The sequence below is a fragment of the Oryctolagus cuniculus genome, chromosome 5 (genome assembly GCF_051225735.1).
Source record: "Oryctolagus cuniculus isolate XC-2025 breed Fujian yellow rabbit chromosome 5, ASM5122573v1, whole genome shotgun sequence".
NCBI lineage: Eukaryota > Metazoa > Chordata > Mammalia > Lagomorpha > Leporidae > Oryctolagus > Oryctolagus cuniculus.
Genome location: NC_142871.1, coordinates 103,379,433 through 103,394,259, shown reverse-complemented (window position 1 = coordinate 103,394,259; position 14,827 = coordinate 103,379,433). Strand labels below are relative to the sequence as shown.

Genomic DNA, 14,827 nt, shown 5'->3' with positions numbered 1-14,827 from the left:
TTACTTGTGGTCATATTGCCCTAACGTTAATCACATCTAAAATGAAAGAAGCATCTTCCCATATCCTCTGTATCTCCTGTAACCTAGAATTCAATAAAAATAAACCAAATAAAATGGACTACATAGCAACTTGTAAAATAGTGGGTAAGAACTCATATCTGTTAATCTACCAGATAATCCAAGGGAGATCCTAGGAGTAACAGTTCTCTCTTGAGTACATTTTCATTCAGATATTTTCATCACAGTAATTCAAGATAATTCTTCTCTTTTAAAAAATATATAAGCAGGATAAGATTTTTTGAGTAGGTAAATATATAAAAATTCCTATTTCTATGTATTTTGATATGTAATTTGGTTCTTTTTAGTTTTTATTGATTAGTCTGATATGAATTTAAAAGGCTTTAAACGATATTTACTTGTGCTGTATTTTTATGGAGGAGGAAGGTATACATATGGAGGAATATAACCTTATGGAAGGAGAAAGAGAAAAGAAATGAAATACAAACTGGTATTTTGAATATGATGTATATGAAGCCTAATTCATTTAAAAGTGCCTTTGTGTTTAGTGAGTTCAGTGTTAAGACTAAAATCATTTCAAATCAGGAGTGAAGGAAGAAATGATCACTCTGGTTGTGCCAACTTAATTATATTCCAATTGACAAAAAAGCATATTGAATATGCTTTTTAAAATAACATAACTATTTGTTCTATCTTCTGGCCTGATATCTTAATATTTAAATTTTTTAAATGGTACATTTTTGAAAATATAGTTTCTCCTTCTGGAATACTTTTTTCTTTTGCATTACTTTAGCATGCTTCCATAAACAGAGAAAAAAATGAGAGAAGAATTTTAAAAATTAAACTGTCTGATTTATCAAAGCACATTACTTCTAGCAACAAAACCTAAATCTTGGAAACTAATAAAATATAATATAGCCAATAAGATAAAATCTAATAGAGCAAGTATAGATGTTTTCTTCATTTAGGTATCATTTGTTGATTAGAATTCATTTGAATTAAGCAGATAACAACACATTCTATTTACTATTCTCCGCATTGCTATGGAAATTGAAACTACACAAGAGTTATGGAACCTTTGAAATAGTTACTGTTGCTAGGAGACCACTTTCTTGGTGCCTGCACATTCTTCTCATCTCTTGTCTCTGGCTGATCCTGGCTCTAAGACAATCTTACAGCTTGATGTCAGACAGGGAAAATAACAAGATTGTGATACAAAATAAGCTACAATAAAACACTTTCACTAACAGGAAGGGAAAAGGGAAAGTACTTAAATGGATAATTTTGTGTGTGAGGATCCTGTGGCTGCTCTGTGGCATCAATTACAGGGCCAAGCTCCTCTTTCCTCTTTCCGAAGCATTGGCAGAACTATGCAGTCCCAGATGAGGTCCCTGAATCCTTCAAACCCTGTGAAGCTATATTGTAGCAAAAGGTTTAAAATAAACATGAACTGTTTCCTTCCCTCCCCCCCCACTCCCGCCATCTACCCCCATTTTGGCCAGTTTCCCATTTGGCTTTATTATTTCTGTAAGGAGTACAGACAAAATGATTTGTAAGCATGCAGTCGTGAATATATACAACATACAAGCATTCTCACCTATATAATCTAAAATCAATATTTTAAGGAAACTACTTAGAAACACAAATGAAAACAGTATTAATGAAATAACTAGACAACAATATGAAGAGTCCATATAGCACACAGTTGAAATGACAAATTGTATGAAAATTAAGTTTTGACCATTTATAGGGAAATTAGGTTTCACTCATTAGTATGGAAGCAGGTATCTGTGCCCTCAATGACTAGTGGGGACAGGATAATCAGCTAGTCTTTGAAGATGAAGACATAGCTGTTAGGAGACTTCAGAACTTATCAAGGATCTGAGGAGATACTAGGTTGGAGGATTAAGGAAGTAAAGGTTTCAGGTGGAGGAAGCTACAAATTACTAATACATGACTTCCATGGAATGGAACCTGTTGTGAATAGTACAGAGTGTGATTCTTCTTTGGACAACATAGAACACCAAGAGACATAAAGCAAATGATAGGATCCTGGACACCACTGTCCTTTGTTTTTTTGTTTTGTTTTTAAATATTTATTTTATTAATTTGAAAGCCAGAGTTACAGAGAGAGGTAGAAACAGAGAGGGGTCTTCCATCCACTGGTTCACTCCCCCGGATGGCTGCAATGGCCAGAGCTGCACAGATTGGAGTCAGGAGCTTCTTCCAGGTCTCCCGCGAGGGTGCAGGGGCCCAGGGACTTGGGCCATCTTCTACTGCTGTCCCAGGCCATAGCAGAGAGCTGTATTGGAAGAGGAGCAGCTGGGACTAGAACCGGCGCCCATATGGAATGCCGGCGCTTCAGGCCAGGGCTTTGACCTGCTGTGCCACAGCGCATCCCCCTGTCCTTTGTTTTTAATAGCTGGCAATGCAGTGTTGAGAGAAACGTCATACTGATAGCATGCCTTCCCAAGAGTTCAGTGAATGAGTCCTGCCAGGCATTGCTATCACAGAGATCAAGACTCTGGCATGTCCGCCAGAGAGCATATAATCATGGCTTGCTGTTACCCAAAATTCTTCCTGGGAGCCTCGCAGTGCTCTCCCAGCTGTGCTGCACTCTGAGTAGTAGCACAATGTTTCTGTCTGCAGTGCATAGGGCTCCTGGACACAGGCATGTGGTCAGGCAAGTTTCACCTTTCTCTCCTTCCAGATGGCCAGGCTCCCGCAGTACAGCATTGTAAAACTTGTAACAATAAGTTCAATATGTCTTGAATAAAGGTTTAAAGTAAAAACTGATCTAGTTGTGTCATATCTTAACTAAATCCTAAAAATTAGATTATAACAACTTAATCCTGATTGAAAGCAATTTTTGGATTCATTCCTTTGTGGTGCTATGGAAGCAGGATTCACTTTCACTTCAAACAAACTGGTTCCATTCCCAGCTCTGCCACTTATTGTAATGATCTTGAAGCAAATTACTTCATCTCTCTGAGCACCAGAGTCCTTATCAGTGGTATTGGGACAATGTGTGTCTCAAAGGAAATGGTCCAAGGCTGAAATGAAATATCCCCCGTGAAGGCATGGGCTTGTGATACATGGCTTATAATTTATCTTTTCTTCTTTCCCATTTGCATTCTAAAGAATTTTTTTTTTCAGATGATGTATGGTGAAACATCACCTAGAGAAATGCATACTCAATGACCCCCCTTCCCTCAAGCTGATGCCAATGAGTATTTTGGAATTAGGAAGCTAAAACAATTTCAGAGATTACGCGATAGATCATTTAGGTGTTTGAGAATTTCAACAGAAAATCATTATGTCTGAAATTTGAGGTCGCAGTCCATATTATCCTTCATTGGATAATAAATGACAAAAATTTATTCATTTATTTATTCAGCTATCAGAAATGTCATGTAATACTTTCATAATGTGTCATAATGTGAAATTATTCATGATGCTTATGTTGACTGGCATAATATATATATGAAATTAAGAGCAATCTTATCCAATGATTAGATTATACAAAATTCAATATGATTTTTAAGATTTGAGCCATTTGTTGAAATATGAACAATACGAACAATAGTAAATGTGAGATGTAGAAAACAAGAAGTAGACCATATAAGAAATCCTGCTGCCTCCAAGGAAACAAACTCAAATAATTACCAGAATATAATTTTATTTACTTTCCTAACTTTAATGATCCTTCAGACTCAAAAGTCAAGAAGAAAAACTGCAGGTAAAACGCTCCTCTTAAAAACTGGAGGTACAAGTTTGAGCAATGCAGAAGACAAATGCAGAGCCTGTTTCAAACTGTAGCTCTTTGCTGCAGGTTTCTCTAAATTGCAACACTGCCAAACATGGCTCAGTGAGCTTCCCCAGCAATCTCTAAATCTGGCACTGACTTCACAGTGAAACTCTGCCAGCTGCCTTTGGAGGAAGGACCAATTGAGAAGCGTTCAGCCTGCTGCTGCTGAGATGAACCGAATCCCTCTCCCCATGGGAGAGAGACGTAACCAAACCATGCCCCTACAAACCTCTTTGAACTCATGTCATCCAGGAATCCGTCCACAAGAAAAGCTGTTGCTTTTTCCGTGTTGAGAGCTACTGCCGGCAGGAGCCAGTCAAGACAACTTAGGTGGTAGAGCTGCATCCTTCCTCATGAGACAACCTCCAAGGCTTATTGTTCTCATTTCACCTTATTTCTGAAGATGATTTTTGTCACTTTTTTTTCTGCTTTACAACATGCCATAAGATTTTCCTTTAATTTCCCCCAAATATTCCAAGGCTAGTTATATGTTTGTCCCTAGCTATTCCCGTGGCTATTTAACCCTCTGCCTATCATTTGATGCGAAATATGTGTTGCAGAATATTGTAAAAAGAAGAAATTTTGAAGTCTAGATTTTAACTGTCATACTTTATGTTAAGTATTTAATTGTTCCTGGTGGATTTGTTTACAAGTTGTATATACTAATCATGTAGCTTTTAAAAATGTTAATTTCATGAGAATTCCAAATTATACTTATTTTTAATACCTAATAACAAATTCTGTTTGTTACCTAAAATAAATTTTTTCTACATAAATATGAAATCAAAACCATTATTGTCTAGCATTGTAAATATGATTATTGGAATAGAAGATTTTAATTTCAGGAAGGGATAGTTGGATATAGAGTGCAGTTTTATCTATATTTAAATTTTTTAATGCTTCTACCTTATCTGGAATTAAGGTCATTTAAACTTGGTTATTTTAGAATTCCAGTTATTTTTCATCACCACAATTCACATAGATTCACCAAAGACAAAACTCTGTGTACCTCAGAGGAAATTCAAATTAATTTTCAAAATATCTCCAAATAGTTGTGGATCCTTTTACCTGCACTGCCTTGTCTGCAGCATCATCTTCTGTGATAAAGAAAATGTAGTGTGATATCTAGTCTGATCATTTTTCCCTGACAGTGTTGGACAAATATTCAAGGCCAATTCATCTAGATTGCCCCAGTGAATTTTGAGGAACTTCTTTTAATTAAATGGGGCATTTGGAATCAAGTGGAATGTCTCCTGAAAATCTACCTGAATTAGGGTATCAGAGGCACTAAAAAGTGCCAGAGAACCTAATTCTTAAAATGCTGCATTTATATGACCATTAAAATGCCCTTGAATTTACTGGAGACTTTTTATGCTTTTCTGTTCTATATTTCTTCTGAACAGCATTGACTGATTCTTGAAGCTGACATCATTCTCTGTTGTAGAAATGCCCTTAATCCACTCTCACATTTGGAGTGTGGTAGTTGAAAGTATTGATTTTGTATGTTTGTGTTCTAAGCAACTGTTAGATTTCTTTTGTATCTCCTCGAACATTTATATAGTGGATTTTATAGAGAAACTGACAGAAGTTGCTTGTCCATATTTTATTGTAAACATGAAATATCATTGACAACTAAACTCTGAAGGTTTCAAAATAGAGTGATTAGCAATGGCCAGTCAAATTAACATTTGATATTACCAAAATGTTTCATATTTTATATATGCTGATATTTACAAATAGTTTTGAAAGCAATCTTTTCATGACAAGCTCCCAGAAGGCAACATTTCTAACATATCATTTATCTTCCTTTATAAATTGTTCTACTTCAGTAGATGCATTTGGGGCATAAACAGAAAATATGTACCTATTTTTCTGACACTGGCTCTTAAGATTATTTTTTGGGGGGCCAGCACTGTGGCTCAGCAGGTTAATGCCCTGGCCTGAAGCGCCAGCATCCCATATGGGTGCCGGTTCTAGTCCCAGCTGCTCCTCTTCCAATATAGCTTTCTGCTATGGCCTGGGATAGCAGTAGAAGATGGCCCAAGCCCTTGGGCTCCTGCACCCTCGTGGGAGACCTGGAGGAAGCTCCTGGCTCCTGGCTTCAGATCAGCACGGCTCTGGCCATTGCAGCCAGTTGGGGAGTGAACCATTGGATAGAAGACCTCTCTCTCACTCTCTCTCTGTCTCTCTTCTCTCCATGTAACTCTGACTTTCAAACAACAAATAAATAAATTTTTTAAAAAAGATTATTTTTCCTGAAAACAGATATAGTTTCTTAGTGGTTTCCCCAATACAAATTTCTGCATAATAGAAAATATGATGATCTGGCAAATACCAGACTCATTGCCAATTTTTGATTATTAATGTATCACTTTATAACCTACAACAATGATTTCTTTTTTTACTTTTATTTAATATATATAAATTTCCAAAGTACAGCTTTTGGATTACAGTGGCTTTCCCCCCCAATAACCTCCCTCTCACCCACAACCCTCCCATCTCCCATTCCCTCTCCCATCCCATTCACATTAAGATTCATTTTCAATTATCTTTATATACAGAAGAGCAACTTAGTATATGCTAAGTAAAGATTTCAACTGACTGCACCCACACAGAAACACAAAGTGTAAAGTACTGTTTGAGTACTAGTTACACCGTTAATTCACATAGTACAACACATCAACGTCAGAGATCCTACATGGGGAGTAAGTGCACAGTGACTCCTGTTGTTGATTTAACAATTGACACTCTTGTTTATGGCGTCAGTAATCACCTGAGGCTCTTTTCATGAGTTGCCAAGGTTATGGAGGCCTTTAGAGTTTGCCAACTCCGATCTTATTTAGACAAGGTCATAGTCAAAGTGGAAGTTCTCTCCTCCCTTCAGAGAAAGGTTAAGTCCTCCTTTGATGGCCCATTCTTTCCACTGGGATCTCACTCGCAGAGATCTTTCATTCAGGTTGTTTTGTTTTGTTTTGTTTCGTTTTTTTTGCCACAGTGGCTTGGCTTTCCAATGCCTGAAATACTCTCATGGGCTCTTCAGCCATATCCGAATGCCTTAAGGGCTGATTATGAGGCCAGAGTTCTGTTTAGGACATCTGCCATTCTATGAGTATGCTGTGTATCTCACTTCCCATGTTGGATCGTTCTCTCCCTTTTTTATTCTATCAGTTAGCATTAGCAGACACTTGTCTTGTTTATGTGATCCCTTTGACTCTCAGTCCTATCATTATGATCAATTGTGAACTGAAATTGATCCCTTGGACTAGTGAGATGGCCTTGGTACATGCAACTTTGATGGGATTGAATTGGAATCCGCTGGCACGTTTCTAACTCACCATTTGGGGCAAGTCAGCTTGAGCATGTCCCAAACTGTACATCTCCTCCCTCTCTTATTCACACTCATATTTAACAGGAATCACTTTTCAGTTAAATTTAAACACCTAAGAATAATTGTGTGTTAATTACAGAGTTCAACCAATAGTATTAAGTGGTACAAACAAAAAAATACTAAGAGGAATAACGTATTAAGTTGTTCATCAACAGTCAGGACAAGGGCTGATGAAGTTATTGTTTCTCAGTTTCCATTTCACTTCAATAGGTTTCCTTTATGGTGCTCGGTTAGTTGTCATCGATCAGGGAAAACATATGATATTTGTCCCTTTGGTACCGGCTTATTTCACTCAGCAAGATGTTTCCCAGATTCCTCCATTTTGTTGCAAATGACTGCATTTCATTTTTTTTTACTGCTGTATAATATTCTATAGAGCACATGTCCCATAACTTCTTTATCGAGTCTACTGTTGATGGGCATTTAGGTTGATTCCAGCTCTTAGCTATTGTGAATTGAGCTGCAATAAGCATTGAGGTGCAGACAGCTCTTTTGTTTGCCAATTTCATTTCCTTTGGGTAAATTCCAAGGAGTGGGATGGCTGAGTTGTATGGTAGGGTTATATTCAGGTTTCTGAGGAATCTCCAAACTGACTTCCATAGTGGCTTTACCAGTTTGCATTCCCACCAACAGTGGGTTAGTGTCCCTTTTTCCCATATCCTCGCTAGCATCTGTTGTTGGTAGATTTCTGAATATGAGCCATTCTAACTGGGGGTGAGGTGAAACCTCATTGTGGTTTTGATTTGCATTTCCCTGATTGCTAGTGATCCTGAACTTTTTTTCATATGTCTGTTGGTCATTTGGATTTCCTCTTTTGAGAAATGTCTATTGAGGTCCTTGACCCATCTCTTAAGTGGGTTGTTTCTTTTGTTTTTGTGGAGTTTCTTGATCTCTTTATAGATTCTGGTTATTAATCCTTTATCTGTAGCATAGTTTGCAAATATTTTTCCCATTCTGTTGGTTGCCTCTTCACTTTCCTGACTGTTTCTTTTGCAATATAGGAACTTCTCAATTTGATGCAATCCCAATTTTTAATTTTGGCTTTGGCTGCCTATGCCTCCAGAGTGTTTTCCAAGAAGTCTTTGCTGGTGCCGATATCTTGCAGGGTTTCTCTAATGTTCTCTAATAATTTGATGGTGTCGGTCATAGATTTAGATCTTTAATCCATGTTGTGGATTTTTGTGTAAGGTGTAATGTAGGGGCCAGCACCGTGGCTCAATAGGCTAATCCTCCACCTGAGGCGCTGGCACCCCGGGTTCTAGTCCCGGTCGGGGCGCCGGATTCTGTCCTGGTTGCTCCTCTTCCATTCCAGCTCTCTGCTATGGCCCAGGAGTGCAGTGGCGGATGGCCCAAGTGCTTGGGCCCTGCACCTGCATGGGAGACCAGGAGAAACACCTGGCTTCTGGCTATGGATCAGCATGGTACGCTGGCCACAGCGCGCCGGCCACAGCGGGCATTGTGGGGTGAACCATCGGAAAGGAAGACCTTTCTCTCTGTCTCTCTTTCTCACTGTCCACTCTGCCTGTCAAAAAAAAAAAAAAAAAAAAGGGTGTAATGTAGGGATCTTGCTTCATGTATCTGCATGTGGAAATACAGTTTTCCAGCACCAATTGTTGAATATGCTGTCCTTGCTCTAGGAGTTGGTTTTAGATCCTTGATCAAATATAAGTTGGCTGTAGATGTTTGGATTGATTTCTGGTGTTTGTATTCTGTTCCATTGGTCTATCCATCTGTTTCTGTACCAGTACTATGCTGTTTTGATTATAATTGCCCGCAACCATGATTTCTTGATCTAAACAGGAGAAGCTTAAAACCATTCACAACTAAAAAAAAAAAAATTATTTGTCTTTGTTGTATCTCCTTCACTGGGAGAAGCAGAGTGATTTTTGCCCTAAATATTAAATAACAAATTTTTCAATAAAAGGTAATTAGGCTATATTTCACTATATCCGTACTTTCACTGATGTGTTTGAAACAGGAAAGAAAAAATTACTGTGTGAGTTTATATCAGACAATTCCTCATTCTTTTAAAAGACAATCTTGGCCAGCGCCGTGGCTCACTAGGCTAATCCTCCGCCTAGCGGCGCCGGCACACCGGGTTCTAGTCCTGGTCGGGGCGCCGGATTCTGTCCCGGTTGCCCCTCTTCCAGGCCAGCTCTCTGCTGTGGCCAGGGAGTGCAGTGGAGGATGGCCCAGGTGCTTGGGCCCTGCACCCCATGGGAGACCAGGAAAAGCACCTGGCTCCTGGCTCCTGCCATCGGATCAGCGCAGTGCGCCGGCCGCAGCGCGCCAGCCGCGGCGGCCATTGGAGGGTGAACCAACGGCAAAGGAAGACCTTTCTCTCTGTCTGTCTCTCTCACTGTCCACTCTGCCTGTCAAAAAATTAAAAAAAAAAAAAAGACAATCTCATGGGGCTGGTGCCGTGGCGCAGTAGGTTAATCCTCCACCTGCGGCGCCAGTATCCCATACGTGCGCTGGTTCTAGTCCTGGCTGCTCCTCTTCCAATCCATTTCTCTTCTTGGCCTTGTAAAGCAGTAGAAGATGGCCCAAGCCCTTGGGCCCCTGCACCCACATGGAAGACCTGGAAGAAGCACCTGGCTCCTGGCTTTGGATTAGCGCAGGTCCGGCTGTTGCGGCCATCTGGGGAGTGAACCAGCAGACGGAAGACCTTTCTCTCTTTCTGCCTCTCCTTCTCTCACTGTGTAACTCTGACTTTCAAATAAATAAATAAAATCTTTAAGAAAAAGACACAGTCTCATATATTAGAATCAGAGTGGAAAGGTGGCCAGAGTATACTGAGTCCATTCCCCAGCCCCTTATTTCACAACTGTTATGACTATGTCACCAGCACAGAACCTGAGAAAGAGAAAGGAAGTGAATGGAAGTCTCTTTGGACTGACTGGCCAGTCTATGGTGGTAATTACACTCAGTGTCACTTTCCAGATCCCGAAGTTTGGGAGAGAGAATGCTAATGATATGAAATGAGTGATAGACAAGGAAGGAGCCTAAAACAATAAGCTCAGTGTTCTTTGCCATTTTTTTCCTTCTGGCTAATGTGTATATTATGCCCCCTCACATGAAAATAGTGGCAAGATATTTAATATTAGTGCTTCTCATATGAAAGATCAGTATATGTTTACCTTGGCAATCTCTATAATGATGCTTCCGTATAATAGTGGAAATATGACACAGTCTGTGCTTTATTTTTTCATTCAATAAAAGTGGTTACAACAAAGAAGGGGAATAGGCATTCTATGAAGCCAGGGAAACAAAGTACTAGTAAAATGACCTTGCCATTGACCTGGCATAATAGCTACTTGTGGAGATGTCTGTCAACAGCTTGTAAGGAGCCTAATGAACCACAGGAAGTGGGACGAATGTGCTGCTGCTGAGGCATCATCTGATCAGAGTAACTGCCAATTACTTCTTGTGTTTGCTGTTCAGCCATTCATGTATATTGTCTCATTCTTTATTAAAGGACTCAATGTAAAGCTCTCAGAACTTCCTTTGCTCTTCATTCACTATATGATTATGAATAGATATGAAGGAAGATTAGATGTGCTAAGTAATTTGTTTCTGAGACAATCAACCAGAAGTAGAGAGCAGTTTTGTTTTTCTTTTGTTTCATCGTGCTCTGTTTTTGCATCAGGGCACATAGCACTTGAAGGAGACTAGAAATGGTTTCCCCAAAGATCCCTTACATGAAACATAAAAGAAAAACTCCTAAAGCAATCCCTATCAAAAGATACTCATTACCCCATTTTTCACAAAGTTTAAAGCCGTTACAAGGATTATGCCATCCCAAATAGAAAATTATCATCGAGAAACAGACTTATGTTTGCAACAGTAGAAATAAATATTCCCTCTGGGAACAAGTATTGGGGTTGAGTCAGATAGAGCCATTTTGAGAGCTAAGGAGTTCCTTATACTTTCTTCTACATATGATGGCAAGTGTCATATTGCCTTGGCACAGAGCAAAGTTCAGGTGCACCTGCTTTTGTATTAAGAAATAAACAACATGGGTATTAGATCACAAAAGCACAGATAACCAGTTTCTCTTAGTTGATTATCAATATAGACAGTGTCAGTCACTATCAACAAAGAAGAAAATTAATGTGGTTTTTCCCTCCCACAGGTTCAGGATGCATTTCGATGTCGATTGAGAAACTGTCAGGATCCAATCAATGCTGATTCTTCAAGTTCTTTTCCTAATGGGCATGCTCAAATCATGGTGAGCTTTTATTTTCCCCTCTGTTAATGAAGTCATGAATTTTCAAGGGGATAAACAAAAATCCTTGTCAGTAAGATAGTAGCAAAACCCCATTTTGAGTGACTCTGGCTTTAGTTTAGTAACAGTTTTGGAATTCTAGGGTCAAATAAGTATTCTGCCTAGATTGTCTGGGTTTGTTTTTTTTGTTTGTTTGGGTTTGTTTTTTTTGTTTGTTTGTGTTTTTTGTTTTTTTTTTTTAGCTCCCTGTGAGGTTGACTGTTGGGGTTCTGTATAACAATGAAGAATATTTTCATCCTGCGTGGAGTTAGGGATAATTGTTTGTATGTAGCCTTTTAAAAATATATTATAGCCGGCGCCGCGGCTCACTAGGCTAATCCTCTGCCTTGTGGCGCCGGCACACCAGGTTCTAGTCCCAGTCGGGGCGCCGGATTCTGTCCCAGTTGCCCCTCTTCCAGGCCAGGGAGTGCAGTGGAGGATGGCCCAAGTACTTGGGCCCTGCACCCCATGGGAGACCAGGTTAAGTACCTGGCTCCTGCCATCAGATCAACGCGGTGCGCCGGCCGCAGTGTGCCGGCCGCGGCGGCCATTGGAGGGTGAACCAACGGCAAAGGAAGACCTTTCTCTCTGTCTCCCTCTCACTGTCCACTCTGCCTGTCTTAAAAAAAAGAAAAGAAAAAAATATATATTATAACACTATGAACCTGTATTACTCTAGAAGCATGGTTCTGGGCCTTGATTGTACAATATACTCCACAAAGAATTCATGCACCAAACCAATTAAATCAGAATCTCAGGGATGAGACCCAGTCATTGGTGGGTCCAATGAGAACCTTGTGCTGAAATCTAAGAAGTAGCCACCCTTCTGGTGAAAAGCCAGTTTTCCTAAGAGCTCTGACTGGAATTAAGGGATACTTAAACATAACCACTCCTGTGTATTTTAGAAATGAGATAGGATTCAAACTATATCATCAAAAGCAGGGATTGAATATAAAAATTTTTATATTTGTTTTGCTAGTAACTTTTTTATGGCCTCCATGACATAAAAATAGGCTAAATGTTCTAAGTAGGACTTGAGAAAGAATCATTACTTTCTTATTAAGAGCAAAGAGATAATTCCTCAAATCTCTGACTTAAAAATATTTTTTAAAATATGTAAAATATTTCTGGGTAAAGGTATATGATTGGTAGAACTTATTTAAGGCAACCAAATTTAATTTTGCCAATTAAAAATCAGCTCATTTGTTCAAGAATGAACAAGAAAGTGAAGGGAAGTATGATGATAGAGCTAAACCTTAGCAGGTTCCAGGTCAGATGAATAATGTTTAATCTTTAATTTCGTTTCTACACCTGAAATCCTGCTGTCACATTTCAGTGAAAATGAATCATTAGAAGAGTCTAGTTTGAATATTAAGGGTTTGACACACGCGTATTTTAAGATGTTACATTACAAAAATTATATTCAGATTGATTATTTAAAAATAATTGTCAAAAGCATTTAAGAAGATTCTTGATAATGCAAATACTAATCTACTTGTTATGGTTAGGGAATTACTATAAAATTCTGTTCTTTTACATAGGATTGTCAGTTTCCAGACTAAAGATGACACTAGGTATTGTGTTGCTTTATTAAACTTTTTATTCCAAGTTTCCATTGATTTTATTCAACATTTGGTCTCTAGGAAATACTTTTGAAAGCTTTGCACAAAACAATTAACTGGTACTGCCTAGTCAGATATCTGTGCATTTCAGATAATTTGATTAGTAAAATGCACTTGAGGTCTTCATTAAATGATGATCTATGCCTTATTATTTTTTGTTACAGACAGACTTTGAAAAGGATGTAGACATTGCTTGCCGATCAGGTAAGAATATTTGGATTTTGAAAATATAATCTTTAGGAATATTGAGTTATTTCTTGAATATTTATTTTAATAAAAATGGTAAAGTTTATGTCTCACATATTCATGTGCATGAGTAAATAAAATTTTTGAAGTGGAAGCATTGTACCAGCAGAAATGTGTGTGTGGAGGGAAAGCCATAAAGGAGAGAGACAGAGAGAAAGAGAGAGGAGGAATAATAGAGAAACTAAGAATGGTTCATTCAGAGCCCCATGACAGGAGAGAAAAACTGATGTGGAGGCAAAAGACTGATTGCACTGAAAAATGCCTGTTGAGTGTAAGGTTAGCCTCTCTGTGACTCAGTTTTGTCATGCATGGAACCTGGGTTGTTGTAAGCCTAAGATACCTGTGTGTGTGTGTGTGTGTGTGTGTGTGATGGTTATTATGTTTTTAGAGAGCACCAGGAGATTCCATGCAGCACATCTGCTTAGAGTACTGAAATTCCATTGTTCTTCAGTCTGTGACTAAATTCTCACCACAGTAGATGGATGGCGTAGGAGTTTTAAAGAAAACTACGTGTCTCATTGGGTAGTTCAGTTGTTTGAAAATCCTCCATAGGAAAAATTACCTCATTTTATTTTTTATTCATTGGTATTAGTGCTGCATTCTAAAACAAAATTGGATACCTATTTGATCTAAATACACAATATCTGATAGCAACAATCATTAGCCCAATTCAAGTCATTTTTCTCCAGATTGTACAAGTCATGTCTCATCACTGATTCCTTCCAGGCACGGTAACTGAGGTAGCCTCCAGTCCATCAGTAATTTTAAACTAGGGTATCCAAATGTATACCTTCTTATTTATACTTGCCTAGCATTTATCACAATTGGTTCTTATAATAATAAGAATATTATTATTAATAATATTAATGTTATTATATATAGTAATATATAATAACAATATTATTAATGTCATCTACATTTTAGTATGATTTCTATTTCAGTACCAGTGTCAACTTGTCTTCTAAATTTCCTAAGACTTTTTTAAAAACTGCCAGGACTTCCCCAAGTCTAAGATTATTTAAAAGTTCTGTTTTGGATATGTTTTCTCTGGGGGGAAAATCTGACACTTGCTTTTATTTCTGCTGTTAACTTACTACTTTCAGGTTAGCATACCACCCATTTGAGATTAACCATTGAAAATGTGATGAGAATACAGTCTGAGCTTCCTTGAAACTTTGAAACTTCTTTGAAAGGTATTGAATGGCAACAGACCTAAGCTAGAACCATTCTGTGTTCAGTGTGGCAGCCTCTGCCCTCCAGCACATTCTCTCTGTGAGAGGTTTCCAGATCTATCTTTTAGCTACTAAACATCTACAGTGAATTTTAGATCACAGTTTTTTGTCATGGGCACAACAATGTGATAGAAAAATCTCATCTTCTCCTTCCTGAATTTATCAAAATATGTAGAGTATGGTTATAGTAGAGCAGTAAAATAACTGTTGTGATTGAGAAACTCATAGTAGACCTGTGCAGAGAAT

The 14,827-nt window shown here is 38.4% G+C and overlaps 1 protein-coding gene across 8 annotated transcripts in view; it reads left to right on the top strand.

Annotated features, from left to right (window-relative positions):
- ADGRB3 (adhesion G protein-coupled receptor B3) overlaps window positions 1–14,827 on the top strand; it is an 857,936-nt gene that overhangs the window by 808,151 nt on the left and 34,958 nt on the right. For all 8 annotated transcript variants that reach the window (XM_017345224.4, XM_002714524.6, XM_089333072.1 and 5 more), the window contains 2 exons: window positions 11,350–11,445; window positions 13,268–13,307. In XM_017345224.4, the coding sequence (XP_017200713.1) occupies window positions 11,350–11,445; window positions 13,268–13,307 (136 nt within the window). The remainder of the gene's footprint in view (window positions 1–11,349; window positions 11,446–13,267; window positions 13,308–14,827) is intronic.